Raw genomic sequence first — 23,637 nt, forward strand, 5'->3', positions numbered from 1 at the left:
TTTTCCATCATAATACTAGGAAAATCTTCAATTTTATCACAGACAGGAGTCTCGTATCAGATGCATGTTCAAAGCACTGACAATAAACAACTTAATAATACAATCACAACACTGACATTGACACATGCTGAGTAGGTCCAAAGTAGAATGTCCTAAAGACATCCTCAGAGGACCAATCGGCCGCCTTCAGAATTTCAGTAAGCGAACCTCCAGACTGAAAAGTCTTGGTCGCCATAGCACTCCTAGTGGAGTGGGCGAGAAAAACGGACACATCGATCCCCGCCAACGCCATCGTCTGTTTCACCCAACGTGCTAACATAGGAGACGAAACAGGCAAGTGCGGCGAACAAAACAAAATCAAAAGTTGCGAATCGCGCACAGCACGAAACGTTACGGTCCGATTCTCATAAGACCGGAGGCAACGCACCACACACAACTTTGGGTGGGATGGAAAAAAATGGATAAAAAACCGAACGCAGATTGGTCTTCATCCGACGGCAGACAGAAAACCGAACTCCATCCGGGACAAATTGTCTCCGAGGCACGTCTAAGGCGCGCACGTCAGATATACGTTTTATCGAAACAAGACATAGCAACATGGTCAGTTTGAAAGAGAGGTGTTTCAATGATAGATCATCATTGTCGTCCCACCCCTCGAACATCCGTATAACGAGAGAAACGTCCCAAGTAGTCTGATAACGAGAGGAAGGCGGTCTCCTGAACCGAATCCCCCTCATGAGGCGACAAATAACGGGATGCTGTCCGATCAGCAATCCATCCACCAAGGAATGGTGTGCAGAAATGGCCGACCTATACACATTGATTGTGCGATAGGCCTTACCCGTTTCAAAGGAGTCCGATAAAAAATTTATGACCTCAGCTAGAGGGGCGCAAACGGGATCCAAATCCCGTCGTGCGCACCAACGCAGCCAAAGTCCCCAGGCAGATCGATAAGCTGATCTGGTACCCGGTGCCCATGCCTCGTTAATGAGGTTGCTAACCGTTTGGGAAATACGTCCCCCAAGTGACGATGACCCGAAATCAGCCACGCTAGCAGTGGCAACTGAGCGAGAAGAATCAAAGGGTGCGATTCTCCTTTCGGACCCCTCAACAACGAAGGGAGACTCGGACAGAGTCTTGGTATGTCCATGGCCAAACCCAGAATCTGTGGAAACCACGATTGGGTCGGCCACCAAGGGGTGATCAACACCAAAGTCGCCTTCTGATTCTCTGTCTGCCACACTACTCTTGGGATCATCGCAAATGGCGGAAAGGCATAAAGTATGTCCTGAGGCCAATGCTGAAGAAACGCGTCCGTAGCTGCGGCCTCCGGGTCCGGACGCCAACTGAAAAACACCTCCAATTGGCGATTGAGCTGAGAGGCAAACAAATCCACGGCCAACGGCCCCCACAACGACTGTATCGACTGGAACACAGCCGGATCCAGCGTTCAATCGCTGGATTCCCTGAGGTATCTGGAATTCCAATCCGCAGTGGAGTTGGAAATCCCTGGTAGGTACTCCGCCTTCAACACAATGTTCCGTTAAAGACAGAAGTCCCAGAACTCCGCCGCCAAATCCGCGAGGATTTTCGACTTCGTTCTGCCCAGCCGATTGATATACTGCACCGCCGCTACGTTGTCCATACGCAACAGAATGCAACAATCGGACCTGTGGGCTGCAAAACTAGCGAATGATCCCGCTAGGAGTTCCAAGCAGTTGATATGCAACTGTGTCTCCGCCCTTGACCACTTGCCTCCCGTGGAGGATGTCCCGCAACGAGCGCCCCAGCCGGAGAGACTGGCGTCCGACTCCATTACTAGGTCCGGTTTGGAATTGAAAATGGTCTTTCCATTCCAATCCTGGACGTGTTGAAGCCACCAAAGGAGTTCCTCCCTGGCTTCCAGAGACAGCGGAACCTCGTCCGAGTAAGACAGGCCCCCTTGCAAATGTCTGATCTTCAGACGTTGCAGCGCCTGGTAATGCAATGGCGCCGGAAAAATCGCCTGGACGGATGCCGACAGTAATCCGACGATCCGTGCGATGGTTTTCAAGGACACCACCGTCCTGCGGAGGAGACTCCAAGTTTCTTTGCGTATCGTGGCCAACTTCTTGACCGGAAGACTCAGAGTGGTGGACTGAGTATTCACCAGAAAGCCCAAAAACTCCATGCTCCTCGCCGGTGACAACACCGACTTCTTCCCGTTGATCAAAAAACCTAACTCCATAAGAACCGATATCGTCCACTGGACGTGCCGCCTGGCCAGCACGCTTGTAGGAGCCATGATCAAAAAGTCGTTGAGGTAGACGATTAACTGAACACCTCGACTTCGGAGCACCGCCATGGCCAGTCTCAACAGCTTGGTGAAACACCACGGAGCCGAGGAGAGGCCAAACGGGAGACATGTGAACTCCCATTTGCGACCTTCCCCACAAAACTGCAGGTACCGACTGCACGAGGGATGGATCGGCACAGTAAGGTACGCATCCTTCAGATCTACCTTTGCTAGCCAATCGCCCGGTTGCAGCAGGTCCCTGAGAAGGTGTATACCCTCCATTTTGAAATGGCGGTAAACAACGCACTCGTTGAGATAGCGCAAGTTTATCACAGGCCGGTGTCCGCCGTCTCTTTTTGACCAAGAAGACGTTGCTGACAAAACCCGGGGTGTTCCAAGGCACCTCTCTGATGGCACGCTTTGGTTTAGCTCCGTCAGTTCCGCACGGACCAGATCCCTGTCCGCGTCCGTAAATTGAATGGCCCTTGGCCAATGGGTCTGTACAGGATTGTATGTGAATTCTATGCAGTAACCCGACACCACCTGTAGCACCCACGGGTCTGAAGTGATCCGGGACCAAGCGTGGGAAAAATACATTAGACGGCCCCCTACCGGTATGTCCGGTAGTAGCGGGTTAGAAAATCTCACCTGTGCCTCTGGCCCTGGGAAAACCACGTGCTGAACCTCGAGCCCTCCATGGACGACCTCTGGTCGGGAAGAACGGGGTGACCGGCTGTACAGGTGGAGCTGGTGTATAGTGCTGTCTGTCTGGCATGAAATGGACAGCTCCCCTATTATAGGGTCGGTAATACGAACCGCGGCTGGAAGGGCGACCCCTACCCCTTCCAGCCCTGTTGAAAACCTTCCCCTGAGAGGACTTTTTAAGAGAGGACTGGGCCTTGTCGAGGCTGGAGAACAGCCCGACAAATTTATTTATGTTTTTAATAAATGAGTCGCCAAAAAGCAAGCCTTCTGCACTCGGACCCGGCTTGTCAGAGGCCAAGTGGGTCAACTGAGGGTCCAAGCGCATCAAGATAGTTCTGCGGCGTTCCGCCGACATGGCCGTGTTGGCGTTGCCGAGGAGACAGATTGCCCGCAACGCCCACCCCCTCAGGGTCTCCGCGTCCACAGGGGCGCCAGAAACCACCGCCTGTTCGGACATGTCCAGATTTTTTGTCAATGGACCCAGAATGTCCAGGAGTTTATCTTGCACCCCCTTGAAGGACTTATCAATCCCCTTCTTGGGGTTCTTCCCCGACTTTAGGAGATATCTGACCAGGGATGGGGTCCAGATCGGGCGTCTTCGCAACGCTACTGCCAATAGATGGCCTCGGGCATTCCGCCCTCAATTTGCTGCGGTTAGCACGATCCAGCGATCTGCGTAGCCAAGTTTTGATGTACTTAGAAACTTGGGGAGAAGGTGTCCACTCCCCGGATCTAGGATGAGTAATGTCATCCAGGTTAAAAAAGGGGACACCCAATGTTTCTACCGGGGTCCCAGAGGATTCCGCCTTGGGAACAGGGGCAGAGGAAGGGCCCGCCTCCTCCTCTAGGCTCTCCCCATCCTCACTCCAATCCGTGCCCTGATGTTCTGACGTCACGTTCAGAATATCGTCTTCTGATAACTCTACAAAAGAGTTAGGTTTAACTCGTTTGGAAATACGAGAAGCCCGACCACTGATGTAATCCCCGTGGGCTGGGGGTCTGACGTCCGCAACATCATTTTCCTCAGGCGGCACTGAGGTCTTAAGGTGTCTACCACCTTCTCCCTCAGCTGACAAGTCAGTGGGACTGGTAATTACGTCTAGACAATGTCGTCTTTTCTGGCTAGACTTACCGGGTCTTAAAAGGCTGGACGCCTGAGCCGAAACATGGGGCACAGAAGGCGGAACTGAAATCACCGCCGGCCTCCTGCTGGCGAGGTGCAGCCAGCGCCAGGGAGACAGAGCGGGATATATTAGCATTGACTGCTGACATAGCAGACGCAATGGCCGAGTGCATTGATTTTGTTAACTGATTTAGCAAGTCAGAGGAAGGGACCTCCGCCTCTAAAACTGGGGGGTGATGCCCCATCCAGAGGAATATGCACATTACGCACAGGACATAGCGGACAGCGATTTAGAGTATAGCCTAGAACACGGGGCTGTAAAGATAAAAAAGGGGGGACAACAGGACCTTGTTAATTGGCGTACTTGTGAATTTGTAGAGATGTATTTTACTTACTATATATATATAATCTTGTATTTTACACACTATATATATATATAATCCTGTATATTTGCAAAGACAGGTACTGTTATGTAAGCTCCGCCCCACAGCAGCAGGGCGGAAGAAGTGGAGATATGTAGAACTCGGGACAGTAGCCGGAGTCCTACAGCAGTTATATATATTAAGGCGCACGAGCTGGCGCAGACCACCCGCGCCCTCAGCGAGACGTGCGCTTCCGAGAAGCACATGACCCGGAGAGCCGCACCGGCGAGAGCGCCGCCGCCACTGCAGCCGAGCGGGTAACCAAACCCGTCCTGCGCTGCAGCCAGAGAGCGGCGGGCCAAAACTGAAGGTAATACTTGGGGTGGTAGGTGAAACGGGGACAGGAAACACAAAGCAGAAGGGCCCGGTGTCTACAGTATCGGCACCAGGCAAAGATAATAGCGCCCCCGAGTGGGTGACAATTATATAATTATAGAGACATCATTTATTATACATTTCATCAATCCTCTCTATAGAACTATTTATATATGACCCAATAGCGCCCCCGAGTGGTGACAATTATATAATTATACAGACATCATTTATTATACATTTCATCAATCCTCTCTATAGAACTATTTATATATGATCCAATAGCGCCCCCGAGTGGTGACAATTATATAATTATAGGAGACATCAATTATTATACATTTCATCAATCCTCTCTATAGAACTATTTATATATGACACAATAGCGCCCCCGAGTGGTGACAATTATATAATTATACAGACATCATTTATTATACATTTCATCAATCCTCTCTATAGAACTATTTATATATGGACCAATAGCGCCCCGAGTGGTGACAATTATATAATTATACAGACATCATTTATTATACATTTCATCAATCCTCTCTATAGAACTATTTATATATGACCCAATAGCGCCCCCGAGTGGTGACAATTATATAATTATAGGAGACATCATTTATTATACATTTCATCAATCCTCTCTATAGAACTATTTATATATGACCAATAGCGCCCCCGAGTGGTGACAATTATATAATTATAGAGACATCATTTATTATACATTTCATCAATCCTCTCTCTATAGAACTATTTATATATGGACCAATAGCGCCCCCGAGTGGTGACAATTATATAATTATAGAGACATCATTTATTATACATTTCATCAATCCTCTCTATAGAACTATTTATATATGGACCAATAGCGCCCCCGAGTGGTGACAATTATATAATTATAGAGACATCATTTATTATACATTTCATCAATCCTCTCTATAGAACTATTTATATATGACCCAATAGCGCCCCCGAGTGGTGACAATTATATAATTATAGAAACATCATTTATTATACATTTCATCAATCCTCTCTCTATAGAACTATTTATATATGGACCAATAGCGCCCCCGAGTGGTGACAATTATATAATTATAGAGACATCATTTATTATACATTTCATCAATCATCTCTATAGAACTATTTATATATGATCCAATAGCGCCCCCGAGTGGTGACAATTATATAATTATAGAGACATCATTTATTATACATTTCATCAATCCTCTCTATAGATCTATTTATATATGACCCAATAGCGCCCCCGAGTGGTGACAATTATATAATTATAGAGACATCATTTATTATACATTTCATCAATCCGCTCTATAGAACTATTTATATATGACCAATAGCGCCCCCGAGTGGTGACAATTATATAATTATAGAGACATCATTTATTATACATTTCATCAATCCTCTCTATAGATCTATTTATATATGGAACAATAGCGCCCCCGAGTGGTGACAATTATATAATTATACAGACATCATTTATTATACATTTCATCAATCCTCTCTATAGAACTATTTATATATGACCAATAGCGCCCCCGAGTGGTGACAATTATATAATTATAGAGACATCATTTATTATACATTTCATCAATCCTCTCTATAGAACTATTTATATATGGACCAATAGCGCCCCCGAGTGGTGACAATTATATAATTATAGAGACATCATTTATTATACATTTCATCAGTCCTCTCTATAGAACTATTTATATATGACCCAATAGCGCCCCCGAGTGGTGACAATTATATAATTATAGAGACATCATTCATTATACATTTCATCAATCCTCTCTCTATAGAACTATTTATATATGGACCAATAGCGCCCCCGAGTGGTGACAATTATATAATTATAGAGACATCATTCATTATACATTTCATCAATCCTCTCTCTATAGAACTATTTATATATGATCCAATAGCGCCCCCGAGTGGTGACAATTATATAATTATAGAGACATCATTTATTATACATTTCATCAATCCTCTCTATAGAACTATTTATATATGGACCAATAGCGCCCCCGAGTGGTGACAATTATATAATTATAGGAGACATCATTTATTATACATTTCATCAATCCTCTCTATAGAACTATTTATATATGGACCAATAGCGCCCCCGAGTGGTGACAATTATATAATTATAGGAGACATCATTTATTATATATTTCATCAATCCTCTCTCTATAGAACTATTTATATATGACCCAATAGCGCCCCCGAGTGGTGACAATTATATAATTATACAGACATCATTTATTATACATTTCCTCAATCCTCTCTATAGAACTATTTATATATGGACCAATAGCGCCCCCGAGTGGTGACAATTATATAATTATACAGACATCATTTATTATACATTTCATCAATCCTCTCTATAGAACTATTTATATATGATCCAATAGCGCCCCCGAGTGGTGACAATTATATAATTATAGAGACATCATTTATTATACATTTCATCAATCCTCTCTATAGAACTATTTATATATGATCCAATAGCGCCCCCGAGTGGTGACAATTATATAATTATAGAGACATCATTTATTATACATTTCATCAATCCTCTCTATAGAACTATTTATATATGGACCAATAGCGCCCCCGAGTGGTGACAATTATATAATTATAGAGACATCATTTATTATACATTTCATCAATCCTCTCTATAGAACTATTTATATATGGACCAATAGCGCCCCCGAGTGGTGACAATTATATAATTATACAGACATCATTTATTATACATTTCATCAATCCGCTCTCTATAGAACTATTTATATATGACCAATAGCGCCCCCGAGTGGTGACAATTATATAATTATAGAGACATCATTTATTATACATTTCATCAATCCTCTCTATAGAACTATTTATATATGGACCAATAGCGCCCCCGAGTGGTGACAATTATATAATTATAGAGACATCATTTATTATACATTTCATCAGTCCTCTCTCTATAGAACTATATGGGTCAGCCATAAGTCTTATCTTAGGGTCAGCCATAAGTCTTATCATGGGGTCAGCCATAAGTCTTATCTTAGGGTCAGCCATAAGTCTTATCTTGCTGTCAGCCATAAGTCTTATCTTGGGGTCAGCCATAAGTCTTATCTTAGGGTCAGTCATAAGTCTTATCTTAGGGTCAGCCATAGGTCTTATCTTAGGGTCAGTCATAAGTATTATCTTAGGGTCAGCTATAGGTCTTATCTTAGGGTCAGCCATAAGTCTTATCTTAGGGTCAGCCATAAGTCCTATCTTAGGGTCAGCCATAAGTCTTATCTTAGGGTCAGTCATAAGTATTATCTTAGGGTCAGCTATAGGTCTTATCTTAGGGTCAGCTATAAGTCTTATCTTAGGGTCAGCCATAAGTCCTATCTTAGGGTCAGCCATAAGTCTTATCTTAGGGTTCGTCATAAGTCATATCTTCGGGTCAGCCATAGGTCTTAACTTAGGGTCAGCCATAAGTCTTATCTTAGGGTCAACCATAAGACTTATCTTAGGGTCAGCCATAAGTCTTATCTTAGGGTCAGCCATAAGTCTTATGTTAGGGTCAGCCATAAGTCTTATCTTAGGGTCAGCCATAAGTCTTATCATGGGGTCAGCCATAAGTCTTATCTTAGGGTCAGCCATAAGTATTATCTTAGGGTCAGCCATAAGTCTTATCTTAGGGTCAGCCATAAGTCTTATCTTAGGGTCAGCCATAAGTCTTATCTTAGGGTTCGTCATAAGTCATATCTTCGGGTCAGCCATAAGTCTTATCTTAGGGTCAGCCATAAGTCTTATCTTAGGGTCAGCCATAAGTCTTATCTTAGGGTCAGCCATAAGTCTTATCTTAGGGTCAGCCATAGGTCTTATCTTAGGGTCAGCCATAAGTCTTATCTTAGGGTCAGCCATAAGTCTTATCTTAGGGTCAGCCATAAGTCTTATCTTAGGGTCAGCCATAAGTCTTATCTTAGGGTCAGCCATAAGTCTTATCTTAGGGTCAGCCATAAGTCTTATCTTGGGGTCAGCCATAAGTCTTATCTTGGGGTCAGCCATAAGTCTTATCTTAGGGTCAGCCATAAGTCTTATCTTAGGACAGAATTGGGCCAAGTTTCTCTGTAAAGCTTCACAATTGTAGTTAGAGTTGACCACGTGGCTCCATGATAGATTTGATCCAGACTGGATGTTATCACAAATAAAGAGGCCTCTTCTGTGTGGTCATGGTATTTATTTCCCATTGTTTCTGGGCTGCCGTAGAACAATATGGAAAGCTTAAGCACCAAATGTTTGCTTTCCATGAGTCTGTAGGCAGCACCCCCGATCCCCCCCCCCCAGCATACAACACAATGTTTGGCTGCGTCTCTCCGGTTTTTATCAGTGATCCCTAATTGGGAAAGACTTTTATTTATTGGTTAATTATATTTGTTTCTTAACCCTATTGTTCCTGCGCTGCCTACGTACTCATCAAAAGAAAAGATTTTAGTGAATACATGTTAACTATTAAAATCTCTTGTTAGTAGTTGGTTCCTAAAAATTTTTGGTGGGCACAGTCACTTAGAAAAACTTGTGACATGTTACAGGGACTTTTTTTTAAAGTTTTGATCGGCCTTGGCCTCAGTGCTGGGATCAGGCTTATAATGGAGCAGCGAAACAAAGATCACTACAAGCTGGGGAGTGAAGAGCGATAGTGCGCGCTTCTCCCGGCTCGTTCTTCTCATTCCAGGAAGAACTACAGTGACCAACTAAGTTATTATGTATTAATATGAATTCTGAGAGTCTGAGAACAAACTGGTTATGCTGGCGTAGAAAACTGCAAGAGCGCTAAGTCTTAGTTTACTGCTCTCAGTGTCCAAGGGCAGGCCATTCCACTTCTAAAAGGAGTTCGGTTGTGATTGGTGCATGATGCAGCCCCTTCAATGATCACTGTAGGGATGGTATTGGGCAGGTGATGGGCAGTACCTGGTTTCCTCCAGATATGATGCTGTTCCCACCATGATCACTGTAGGGATGGTATTGGGCAGGTGATGGGCAGTGCCTGGTTTCCACCATACATGATGCTGCCCCCACCATGATCACTGTAGGGATGGTATTGGGCAGGTGATGGGCAGTACCTGGTTTCCCCCAGACATGATGCTGCCCACACCATGATCACTGTAGTGATGGTATTGGGCAAGTGACGGGCAGAGCCCTGTTTCCCCCAGACATGATGCTGCCCCCACCATGATCACTGTAGGGATGGTATTGGGCAGATGATGGGCAGTACCTGGTTTCCCCCAGACATGATGCTGCCCCCACCATGATCACTGTAGGGATGGTATTGGGCAGGTGATGGGCAGTGCTTGGTTTCCCCCAGACATGATGCTGCCCCCACCATGACCACTGTAGGGATGGTATTGGGCTGGTAATGGGCAGTGCCTGGTTTCCTCCAGACATGATGCTGCCCCCACCATGATCACTGTAGGGATGGTATTTGGCAGGTGATGGGCAGTGCCTGGATTCCTCCAGACATGATGCTGCCCTTACTGTAGAGATGTTATTGGGCAGGTGATGGGCAGTACCTGGTTTCCCCCAGACATGATGCTGCCCCCATCATGATCACTGTAGGGATGGTATTGGGCAGGCGATGGACAGTACCTGGTTTTCTCCAGACATGATGCTGCCCCCACCATAATCACTGTAGGGATGGTATTGGGCAGGAGATGGGCAGTGCCTATTTTCCTCCAGACATGATGCTGCCCCCACCATGATCACTGTAGGAATGGTATTGGGCAGGTGATGGACAGTGCCTGGTTTCCTCCAGACATGATGCTGCCCCCACCATAATCACTATAGGGATGGTATTGGTCAGGTGATGGGCAGTACCTGGTTTCCCCAGACATGATGCTGCCCCCACCATGATCACTGTAGGGATGGTATTGGGCAGGCGATGGACAGTACCTGGTTTTCTCCAGACCTGATGCTGCCCCCACCATAATCACTGTAGGGATGGTATTGGGCAGGAGATGGGCAGTGCCTATTTTCCTCCAGACATGATGCTGCCCCCACCATGATCACTGTAGGGATGGTATTGGGCAGGTGATGGGCAGTGCCTGGTTTCCTCCAGATATGATGCTGCCCCCACCATGATCACTGTAGGGATGGTATTGGTCAGGTGATGGGCAGTACCTGGTTTCCCCAGACATGATGCTGCCCCCGCCATGATCACTGTAGGGATGGTATTGGGCAGGTGATGGGCAGTACCTGGTTTCCCCCAGACACAATGCTGCCCCCACCATGGTCACAGTAGGGATGGTATTGGGCAGGTGATGGGCAGTGCCTGGTTTCCTCCAGACATGATGCTGCCCCCACCATGATCACTGTAGGGATGGTATTGGGCAGGTGATGGGCAGTGCCTGGTTTCCCCAATACATGATGCTGCCCCCACCATGATCACTGTAGGGATGGTATTGGTCAGGTGATGGGCAGTGCCTGGTTTCCTCCAGACATGATGCTGCCCCCACCATGATCACTGTAGGGATGGTATTGGGCAGGTGATGGGCAGTGCCTGGTTTCCTCCAGACATGATGCTGCCCCCACCATGATCACTGTAGGGATGGTATTGGGCAGGTGATGGGCAGTGCCTGGTTTCCTCCACACATGATGCTGCCCTTACTGTAGAGATGTTATTGGGCAGGTGATGGGCAGTACCTGGTTTCCCCCAGACATGATGCTGCCCCCATCATGATCACTGTAGGAATGGTATTGGGCAGTGCCTGGTTTCCTCCAGACATGATGCTGCCCCCATCATAATCACTGTAGGGATGGTATTGGGCAGGAGATGGGCAGTGCCTATTTTCCTCCAGACATGATGCTGCCCCCACCATGATCACTGTAGGGATGGTATTGGGCAGGTGATGGGCAGTGCCTGGTTTCCTCCAGATATGATGCTGCCCCCACCATGATCACTGTAGGGATGGTATTGGTCAGGTGATGGGCAGTACCTGGTTTCCCCAGACATGATGCTGCCCCCGCCATGATCACTGTAGGGATGGTATTGGGCAGGTGATGGGCAGTACCTGGTTTCCCCCAGACACAATGCTGCCCTCACCATGGTCACAGTAGGGATGGTATTGGGCAGGTGATGGGCAGTGCCTGGTTTCCTCCAGACATGATGCTGCCCCCACCATGATCACTGTAGGGATGGTATTGGGCAGGTGATGGGCAGTACCTGGTTTCCTCCAGACATGATGCTGCCCCCACCATGATCACTGTAGGGATGGTATTGGGCAGGTGATGGGCAGTGCCTGGTTTCCCCCATACATGATGCTGCCCCCACCATGATCACTGTAGGGATGGTATTGGTCAGGTGATGGGCAGTGCCTGGTTTCCTCCAGACATGATGCTGCCCCCACCATGATCACTGTAGGGATGGTATTGGGCAGGTGATGGGCAGTGCCTGGTTTCCTCCAGACATGATGCTGCCCCCACCATGATCACTGTAGGGATGGTATTGGGCAGGTGATGGGCAGTGCCTGGTTTCCTCCACACATGATGCTGCCCTTACTGTAGAGATGTTATTGGGCAGGTGATGGGCAGTACCTGGTTTCCCCCAGACATGATGCTGCCCCCATCATGATCACTGTAGGAATGGTATTGGGCAGTGCCTGGTTTCCTCCAGACATGATGCTGCCCCCATCATAATCACTGTAGGGATGGTATTGGGCAGGAGATGGGCAGTGCCTATTTTCCTCCAGACATGATGCTGCCCCCACCATGATCACTGTAGGGATGGTATTGGGCAGGTGATGGGCAGTGCCTGGTTTCCCCCAGACATGATGCTGCCCCCACCATGATCACTGTATGGATGGTATTGGGCAGGTGATGGGCAGTACCTGGTTTTCTCCAGACATGATGCTGCCCCCATCATAATCACTGTAGGGATGGTATTGGGCGGGTGATGGGCAGTGCCTGGTTTCCTCCAGACATGATGCTGCCCTTACTGTAAAGATGTTATTGGGCAGGTGATGGGCAATACCTGGTTTCCCCCAGACATGATGCTGCCCCCATCATGATCACTGTAGGGATGGTATTGGGCAGGTAATGGGCAGTGCCTGGTTTCCTCCAGACATGATGTTGCCCCCACCATGATCACTGTAGGGATGGTATTAGGCAGGTGATGGACAGTAGTGTTGCTCGCGAATATTCGCAATTCGAATATTTTTCGCGAATATCGCATATTCGCGCTATATATTCATAATTACGAATATTCGTAATTTTTTTTTTTTTTTTCACAGTACACATCACAGTGATCATCCCTCTCTGCTTCCAGCTTATGTGGTGTAAGAAGGCTCTAATACTACTGTGTGAAACTGGTGTGCGAATATCCGCATATGCGAAAATTCGCATATGCTAATTTTCGCATATGCGAATTTCGCTTATGTTAATTTTGTATATGCAAATTTTCGCATATGTTAATTTTCGCACACGCGAATATTCGCATATACGAAAATAAAACGAGAATATTACCAATATGCGAATATTCGCGAATATGACGAATATTCGTCCATATATTCGCGAATTCGAATATGGCCTATGCCGCTCAACACTAATGGACAGTGCCTGGTTTCCCCCAGACATGATGCTGCCCCACCATGATCACTGTAGGGATGGTATTGGGCAGGTGATGGGCAGTGCCTGGTTTGCTCCAGACATGATGCTGCCCCCACCATGATCACTGTAGGGATGGTATTGGTCAGGCGATGGGCAGTACCTGGTTTCCCCAGACATGATGCTGCCCCCTCCATGATCACTGTAGGGATGGTATTGGGCAGGTGATGGGCAGTGCCTGGTTTCCTCCAGACATGATGCTACCCCCACCATGATCACTGTAGGGATGGTATTGGGCAGGTGATGGGCAGTTTCCTCCAGACATGATGCTGCTCCCACCATGATCACTGTAGGGATGGTATTGGGCAGGTGATGGGCAGTGCCTGGTTTCCCCCAGACATGATGCTGCCCCCACTATGATCACTGTAGGGATGGTATTGGTCAGGTGATGGGCAGTACCTGGTTTCCTCCAGACATGATGCTGCCCCCACCATGATCACTGTAGGGATGGTATTGGGCAGGTGATGGGCAGTACCTGGTTTCCTCCAGACATGATGCTGCCCCCACCATGCTCACTGTAGGGATGGCATTGGGCAAGTGATGGGCAGTTTCCTCCAGACAGGACACTTATAAAAGGCCAAAAGCTCAGTCTTTGTTTCCTCAGACCAGTAGGCAAATAAATCTGAAACAAGACAGCAGAGCTTCTCATGCGGAGTTGTGTGTCAGACACAACCACCTATTAAAGCTTCAGTGATGTCACGGTGCAGCCGACCTGATTTTCAGCAGCAGATCATCTCCTGCCGAACGGGGATATGTAACAGGGCTTAAAAACAGGCCAGGATTCCTCAGCGCGATCTGTGCGAATAAACTTGCATGAAGCAAGATGCTTAAAATCAAGTAGTCATTTATTTCCAATGCCAGGATAAAACAGACGCGTTTCGGACCTTGAACGGCTCCTTTCTCAATGTTAAAAATGGCTTGTGTACATTCAATCACAATTACAGGGTATATATAGTGCAACAGATAAATGCCAACTGAATCAATTAAGAATGGTCTGACGTCATCACCCCCCTCGGGAGGAAACGCACAGTGATTACGTATAGTGTAAACAGTGTCAAATGACACCTGACTGTTTTACAACAACCACAACAATAAAGAGATACATTACTAGTGTAATAGAATGAATAAGTCATGTTTGGTGTTTGTATCATATTGGTTTGTATTATGGGGACCGGGTTGGTGAAGATTTGTCTGTTACGATGTATGCACAACAAAACCCGTGCTGACAGTGTCTGGCCTGTGTAGATGAAAACGCACTAATCATGCTGGATAAACTCGGGATCAACCCAGTTCATGCGTGCGCGAAGGTAGATTAAATGGTTATCGTTCACATAAGTTATATAGAGCTGATGCACCCGCAGTGTTTCAGAGCGTAAGTCTCTTTGAATGAATGAACTCGGCTTTACTGGAGTTCGCGCATGCGCGAAAACGGAATAGATAGCTTCCGTGGACATGACAGGCATCAGGTTGTTGTGCTCATATTTTTATATGCCGGAAAATGCCGTAGACACATCAGGTGGATGTTTTGGTTCAGAGTAATAAGGTAAGGCAAGTATTGGTGAATGGAGGGAGGTCGTTTGGATGGCTTTTTAGAGGTCAACTGCTATGATTTATCAAGGTGGTTATCTTCTTATTAAATGTTCTCAATGTGTTCATTCAAATGGATGGAGAGGATTCATCTTGTAAATCCAATAGGACTCTCGCCTCGAGACTTTCAAATCGGTCTTGTGCTGTCAGTGGAATTTGTTCGATTGCTGTTACTATATAGGCTGCAAAGTCACTGTTGAGGACCTCAGTAGCATGACGTGAAATGCTGTGTTTGGTAAACTCATGGACCACATTATGACGATAATTGTTCATTCGTGTTCGAAGTTGTTGCATTGTTCTGCCAATGTACTGGAGTTCGCATTCACATTCCATTAGGTATATCACATAGGTGGATGAACAGTCCAGTGTGGACTTTATCTGAAACATTTCACCAGTAATTTGACTGGTATAGGATGTTGCTCCATGATTGATGTTTCTGCATAGTTTGCAGGTTTTCATGCCGCATCTGAAATATCCGGATGGTTTGTTTTTATTCTTACTCCTGTTACGTTTCAGATCGTTGTCCCCTTTACTCACAGTATGAGTATTCTCTTTGAGACGGCTCGGGGCTACGATATTTTTAATGGTTCTCGCTCTCCTGTAAGTGAAATTGGACTTGGCTGGAATTAGTTTACTCAAAATAGTGTCCATGTGTAGAATACCCCAATGTGCTTCTACTATTTTTTGATTTTGGAATGTCCTGCTGAAAAATTGGTAATAAAATGTTATTTGTGGTCAAAAGTCGTCCTGTTATCTTCGGCAATGCCTTCCTGCGCATGCTCCATTACCTTCTTGTTGATTTTCTTTTTCTGCTCGGTGCTCGTTGTTTGTTCCAGTGCCCTCTTATATGCTGCCTCCACAATCTTTTTTGGATAGCCTTTGTGAGCCTTTTCTTGAGGTTTCTGCTTTGACAGATAAAATCTGATGTTTGTGTACAGTTCCTCCTTATTCGATGGAACTGACCATTAGGGATGTTGTGTTTGCACTGATGGTAGTGGCAACTCCCATAGTCTAACAGACTGTTGCAGTCGACACTTTTAAAGTGTGTCTCTGTGATAGTGTTCAGGTTATCATTGGACAATTCGAGGTCCAAGTACTCCATTCTGTTAGCATCGCATTTTCTTGAAAAAGACAAATTCGTCTGGACAAGAAAAGGCTCACGGACAAAGGCTATCCAAAAAAAGATTGTGGAGGCAGCATATAAGAGGGCACTGGAACAAACTACGAGCACCGAGCAGAAAAAGAAAAATCAACAAGAAGGTAATGGAGCATGCGCAGGAAGGCATTGTCGAAGATAACAGGACAACTTTTGACCACAAATACAATTTTATTACCAATTTTTCAGCAGGACATTCCAAAATAAAATAAAAATTGTAGAAGCACATTGGGGTATTCTACACATGGACACTATTTTGAGTAAACTAATTCCAGCCAAGTCCAATTTCACTTACAGGAGAGCTAGAACCATTAAAAATATCGTAGCCCCGAGCCGTCTCAAAGAGAATACTCAAACTGCGAGTAAAGGGGACAACGATCTGAAACGTAACAGGAGTAAGAATAAAAACAAACCATCCGGATATTTCAGATGCGGGATGAAAACCTGCAAACTATGCAGAAACATCAATCATGGAGCAACATCCTATACCAGTCAAATTACTGGTGAAATGTTTCAGATAAAGTCCACACTGGACTGTTCATCCACCTATGTGATATACCTAATGGAATGTGAATGCGAACTCCAGTACATTGGCAGAACAATGCAACAACTTCGAACACGAATGAACAATTATCGTCATAATGTGGTCCATGAGTTTACCAAACACAGCATTTCACGTCATGCTACTGAGGTCCTCAACAGTGACTTTGCAGCCTATATAGTAACAGCAATCGAACAAATTCCACTGACAGCACAAGACCGATTTGCAAGTCTCAAGAGGCGAGAGTCCTATTGGATTTACAAGATGAATTCTCTCCACCCATATGGTTTGAATGAAGGCATTGAGAACATTTAATAAGAAGATAACCACCTTGATAAATCATAGCAGTTGACCTCTAAAAAGCCATCCAAACGACCTCCCTCCATTCACCAATACGGAGAGAATATATAGCATGCGCAACATCACCCATACACATTATGTGCTATACCATTCATACCTCCTGTCCATTTCTTATAAAGGGACAGTTATTTGGAGAAATACATTGTCCATCTATCCACCTTAACATCTGGGATGAGCCCATCTATCTGAACAAATATGGTACATTCTTACTGCAGAAAAGATATGCGTACCAATAACTTTGAGTTTATCTAGTTCTAACAACTATCTAGAAGAAGGCCGGAACATGACAAGTAGAAAGTAGTAATATCAATATTAATATGACAATCACTTGCCTTACCTTATTACTCTGAACCAAAACATCCACCTGACGTGTCTTTTCCGGCATATAAAAATATGAGCACAACAACCTGATGACGTCATGTCCACGGAAGCTATCTATTCCGTTTTCGCGCATGCGCGAACTCCAGTAAAGCCGAGTTCATTCATTCAAAGAGACTTACGCTCTGAAACACTGGGGGTGCATCAGCTCTATATAACTTATGTGAACGATAACCATTTAATCTACCTTCGCGCACGCATGAACTGGGTTGATCCTGAGTTTATCCAGCATGATTAGTGCGTTTTCATCTACACAGACCAGACACTGTCAGCACGGGTTTTGTTGTGCATACATCATAACAGACAAATCTTCACCAACCCGGTCCCCATAATACGAACCAATTTGATACAAACACCAAACATAACTTATTCATTCTATTACACTAGTAATGCATCTCTTTATTGTTGTGGTTGTTGTAAAACAGTCAGGTGTCATTTGACACTGTTTACACTATACGTAATCACTGTGCGTTTCCTCCCGAGGGGGGTGATGACGTCGGACCATTCATAGTTACATAGTTACATAGTTAGTACGGTCGAAAAAAGACATATGTCCATCAAGTTCAACCAGGGAATTAAGGGGTAGGGATGTGGCGCGATATTGGGGAAGGGATGAGATTTTATATTTCTTCATAAGCATTAATCTTATTTTGTTCCAGGAATGTATCTAACCCTGTTTTAAAGCTGTTAATTGTTCCTGCTGTGACCAGTTCCTGAGGTAGACCGTTCCATAAATTCACAGTCCTCACGGTAAAGAAGGCGTGTCGCCCCTTGAGACTAAACTTTTGGCATTTATTTTTAATTGATTCAGTTGGCATTTATCTGTTGCACTATATATACCCTGTAATTGTGATTGAATGTACACAAGCCATTTTTAACATTGAGAAAGGAGCCGTTCAAGCTCCGAAACGCGTCTGTTTTATCCTGGCATTGGAAATAAATGACTACTTGATTTTAAGCATCTTGCTTCATGCAAGTTTATTCGCACAGATCGCGCTGAGGAATCCCGGCCTGTTTTTAAGCCCTGTGACATTTCATCAGACCAGAGAATTTTATTTTTCACAGTTTGAGTCCTTTAGATACAGTTGTGTAATCTCCATGTGGCTCCTGTGTGTCTGTTACTCTGCAGAGGTTCTTTTTAGACCACTTTGCCATAAATCCTAGGTTGTTAAGTGTTGCAGTGATAGTTGACCTTCTGGAGCTCAGTGACCATTTGGTTCTCGGTCTCCTCTTTTTACCAAGTCCCTTCTCCCCCAATTACTTAGTTTATTATTGACGGCAGCTCTAGGAAGAGCCCTGGTTGTTCCTTCTTCTCCCATGTAAGAATTATGGAGGCCACTGAGCTCTTTGGTCCTTTCAGTGCAGCAGAAACATTTCTGTCCCCTTTTTAAGATTTGTGGTATCACACAACCCAATCTTTACAGGCAGTTCCTTCCCCCTCATGGCTTAATTTTAATGCTCTAATATGTATTGTCAGCTGTGTCTTTCCAAATCGTGTTGAGTCAACTCATCTTGCCACTGGTGACTCCAATAAAGGTGAAGAAACATCTCCAAGATGGTCAGGAGAGATGGGAGGCCCCAGAACCAAATTTCAAGGGTCATAGCAAAGGGTCTGAATACTTGTCATTGCAAATTTTCCTTTTTAATAAATTTGCCTACATTTCTAAAGTTCTGTTTTCGCTTCGTCATTATGGTATTGAGTGGGCCAATCTCTCCACGCATGGCATAGAAAATGTACAGTAAACATACAGTAGATGCCTCTCTGCTCAGTTTACAGCGGAAGTCCCACCCTTGAGAACAGTTGGGGAAGTCCCACCCTTGAGAACAGTTGGGGAAGTCCCACCCTTGAGAACAGTTTCTGTTTCAGTATCGATTTGTCTTAAACAAATCCCGAGATATTCCCACCACCACGGTTTACATTGTAGATAAAAGCGGCTCCGGCCACTTCACCCCTAAGATGCTGTAACCACTTGTGAATCGTCACCCATCGGTACCCCACAAACAAGATCATTGGCAATCGATGGCCGTCCATAACACTTGAGGACCTATCAAAGCCGGCCTGTCATGGCTATACGCATCATATATTGGTTGTCAGTTTTCCAATGATCGGTGATAATGCTTTGGTACGATATAAAGTCTACTCTAGAAGGACTAGGAAAAAATTTAAGGAAATTAAACGTAATTAACAAAAGGTTTTATGAAAAACATTAAAGCCTTTTCTATAAAAAAAATTAAGGTTTAATTTTGTGAAAGTGTTGAAAACACATACGCATATGGTATCTCCGTGATTGTACAGTCACATATAATAAAGTTAAAGGGGTTATCTGGGCATACATAACTTTTGATATTTGGCTGAAGGCGCTGTATTAAAAAAATAAAATAAAAATGATACTCACCTACCTTGGTGCCCCTCAGCCGCCCAATGTGGCATCATCCAATCTCCTGTTCATCGCTCTTCTTCCTACTTCGAAATTGACTTGTCTCAGCAGTGACGGCCCGCTCAGCCAGTCATTGGCCGCAGAAATGTCCTGCCTCGGTCAGTGACGGGCCGCCACTGCAATGACAAGACTGTAACGGAAAGAGAGTGTTGAGCAGGGGACTGGACGATGTCACACTGGGAGCTGAGGGGGACTAAAGGTTAGTATGATTTTTTTTTATTTTTACAGTGTCTAACCGTTAATAACGTTCCCAGACATGTTATCCCTTATCCAAAGGATAGGGGATAACATGTCTGATCGCAGGGGGTCCGGCCGCCAGCGGCCGGACCCCCCGCAATCGGACATGTTATCCCCTATCCAGGAGTACCCCTTTAATATTTATGTTTTAACAACCACAACAGGCATTTCTATGGAGCTTTTATCCCAGTGTTTTTATTTTACTGCCATCTTTTATAGGTTTTCACCGACTTTCTTCTCCAATGTTGGTTTGCTTGAGTCTCGCCCTCTCAAATCTTCTTCCAAACTGATATAAACAATCATTTATTTTCTCCATCTTGTACGCTCCTGTGGCTACCTCCTTGGTCCTTTCAGGACACAAAAAAAAGAACATCAAGTAGTCTTCCCTCCTCTGTGCAGTTTGAGATGTCTAAAAAGATCTGCTTTATGACCAAAGCGTTTCTCACATTCTGAACATGAATATGGCTTCTCTCCCGTGTGCTTTCTCTGATGTCGAGCAAGATTTCCTTTCGTTGGAAAGCCTTTCCCACATTCTGAACATGAATATGGCTTCTCTCCCGTGTGATTTCTCTCATGTACATCTAAAATTGTTTTAGACTTAAAACATTTTCCACATTCGGAACATGAATAAGGCTTCTCCCCTGTGTGATTTCTCATATGGATAACAAGACGCGATTTATGGGCAAAATATTTCCCACATTCTGAACATGAAAATGGCTTTTCCCCTGTGTGGCTTTTTTCATGCACAACCAGATTTGTTTTAGTGGTAAAATTTTTAGCACATTGCGAACAGGAATACGGCTTCTCTCCTGTATGAATTCTCTGATGTTGAACAAGATCTGATTTATGTGAAAAACATCTTTCACATTCTGAGCATGAATACGGCTTGTCGCCTGTGTGAATTGGCTTATGTTTGCCAAGGTGTGAGAGATCTATAAAACATTTCCCACACTCTGAACATTTAAATGGCTTCTCTCCTGTGTGAATTCTTTCATGTCTAACAAGGCCTGCTTTAGTTGTAAAACATTTCCCACACTCAGAACAGGAATGTGGATTCTCTCCTGTATGAATTCTATAATGTATACGAAGATACCATTTATTTTTAAAACTTTTCCCACATTCTAAACAGGAAGGTGATATCTTTTTTTCATGACTTTTCTTATGCATAGCAAGGCTTGGTTTATGTGTAAAACATTTCCCACATTCGGGACATGGATAGGACCTTGCTACTGAGTGAGTTTTCTCATGTTTAAGAATATCTTTTTTCTGGGAAAAACGTTCCCCACATTTTGAACATATATATAGTTGATCTCCTATGTGCATTCTCTCATGTGCAAGAAGTTCTGATGTATCTGTAAAACATTTCCCACATAGTGAACAGGAATATTCTGTGTGACTTTTTCTGTGTGAAATAAGATCTGAATTTTTTGTAAACTCTTTCTTACATTCACCACAATGAAATTTTTTCCCTTCTCTCTGATCTGTCCTTGTGGTAACAACCTGTGATGGGTCAGGAGAAGGTTCCCCATGATTAGGGGCATTATAGGATAGATCTGTACTGTAAGGTCCCGGATGTACAGTAAGGGGAAGGAGGTCCTTTCCTGGGGAGTGCTGCAGGACTTCTTCTTCTTGGACTTTAAGATTTAGTGATACAAAGTTTCCATCAATGTCCTTATTGAGATTTTCTGTTTGGAATAAAAGCAGACACATAATATTACTGAAATATTACTTATTACACTGGAAACACAAATATGGATGGCACTGTCTATACCAGCTCCCCAACATACGCACCACTTACATTAACTTCTAAGTAAAGCACCACCTACATCAGCTCCTCAGCACTGGCCCCACCTACATCAGCTCCTCAGCACTGGCCCCGCCCACATCAGCTCCTCAGCACTGGCCCCGCCCACATCAGCTCCTCAGCACTGGCCCCGCCCACATCAGCTCCTCAGCACTGGCCCCGCCCACATCAGCTCCTCAGCACTGGCCCCGCCTACATCAGCTCCTCAGCACTGGCCCCGCCTACATCAGCTCCTCAGCACTGGCCCCGCCTACATCAGCTCCTCAGCCCTCGCCCCGCCTACATCAACTCCTCAGCCCTCGCCCCGCCTACATCAGCTCCTCACCACTGGCCCCATCTACATCAGCTCCTCAGCACTGACCCCACCTAAATCAGCGCCTCAGCACTGACCCCGCCTAAATCATCTCCTCAGCACTGGCCCCGCCTACATCATCTCCTCAGCACTGGTCCCACCTAAATCAGCGCCTCAGCACTGACCCCGCCTACATCAGCTCCTCAGCACTGGCCCCGCCTACATCAGCTCCTCAGCACTGGCCCCGCCTACATCAGCTCCTCAGCACTGGCCCCGCCTACATCAGCTCCTCAGCCCTCGCCCCGCCTACATCAACTCCTCAGCCCTCGCCCCGCCTACATCAGCTCCTCACCACTGGCCCCATCTACATCAGCTCCTCAGCACTGACCCCACCTAAATCAGCGCCTCAGCACTGACCCCGCCTAAATCATCTCCTCAGCACTGGCCCCGCCTACATCATCTCCTCAGCACTGGTCCCACCTAAATCAGCGCCTCAGCACTGACCCCGCCTACATCAGCTCCTCAGCACTGGCCCCGCCTACATCAACTCCTCAGCACTGGCCCCGCCTACATCAACTCCTCAGCACCGGCCCCACCTACATCAGCTCCTCAGCACTGGCCCCGCCTACATCAGCTCCTCAGCAATTAAAAATAATCCATGACCCCATCAATATCTGGTATAACCCCCATCATCGGGACATCGCTGCGGCCAACAATACGCTGACGGTGCTGTGATGTTCCAAGCATAAAGAAGCCAGAGGAAGGGGACCCGATATCTCCGCAGCGGAGGAACGTAGGAAGGTGAGTTAAAGTTTTTTCTTTTCTTTTTGAAGCCCGGGCACAGGGACAGAAGTTTGTTTTTACTGCATGTCTCCTTTAAGTCCACGCAGGAGGTCTGAACGTTCTCACCATCTTCCTTCACTATTTCTTATCTCACGCTCTAAGATCACTTCTACCGTATACAGATGTGGTTAACAGAACCGGCCCCTTCATTGTTCATTAAATAGTGAATATGTGTCCATAGTGGTTTGAAAGCACGGACATCTAAGAGAAAGGTATCTGTGTCTCCTCACCCTCCTCCCTGTATAACAGTATCGGCAACTTATAGCTGATGCATTCCATTTAAAGGGGACCTCTCATCAAAAAAACTTTTGATATATTATAGATTAATGTAGGCAGAATAACTTTACAATTGCATGTTATTAAAAAATATGCTTCTTTCTATTTAATTTTCCACTTTGAAGAAATGACCACTAGGGGTCTCCCTACCAGTCCTGGCAGCAAGCATTTCAGACTCATGCTGGAGTCCTAAACACCTGTTTGGCTGTGAACAAAGCAGGCTGGCAGCTCTG

At 45.3% G+C, this 23,637-nt stretch overlaps 2 protein-coding genes across 4 annotated transcripts in view; both read right to left on the reverse strand.

Moving 5' to 3' along the window:
• The window catches only part of LOC130358162 (uncharacterized), a 164,722-nt gene that overhangs the window by 131,863 nt on the left and 9,222 nt on the right, over nt 1–23,637 (reverse strand). The window lies entirely within an intron of this gene.
• Nucleotides 1–23,637, reverse strand: part of LOC130358153 (zinc finger protein 436-like) — a 334,942-nt gene that overhangs the window by 34,261 nt on the left and 277,044 nt on the right. For 2 of the 3 annotated variants that reach the window (XM_056560991.1, XM_056560993.1), the window contains one exon: nt 20,298–21,874. The exons of the other annotated variant lie outside the window; for it this stretch is intronic. In XM_056560991.1, coding sequence (XP_056416966.1) covers nt 20,562–21,874 — 1,313 coding nt within the window. In that variant the 3' untranslated portion in view covers nt 20,298–20,561. Of the gene's footprint in view, nt 1–20,297; nt 21,875–23,637 lie in introns of those variants that run through there. 3 annotated transcript variants of the gene reach the window in all.

Source organism: Hyla sarda, chromosome 2, assembly GCF_029499605.1.
Source record: "Hyla sarda isolate aHylSar1 chromosome 2, aHylSar1.hap1, whole genome shotgun sequence".
In the NCBI taxonomy this organism is placed as follows: Eukaryota; Metazoa; Chordata; class Amphibia; order Anura; family Hylidae; genus Hyla; species Hyla sarda.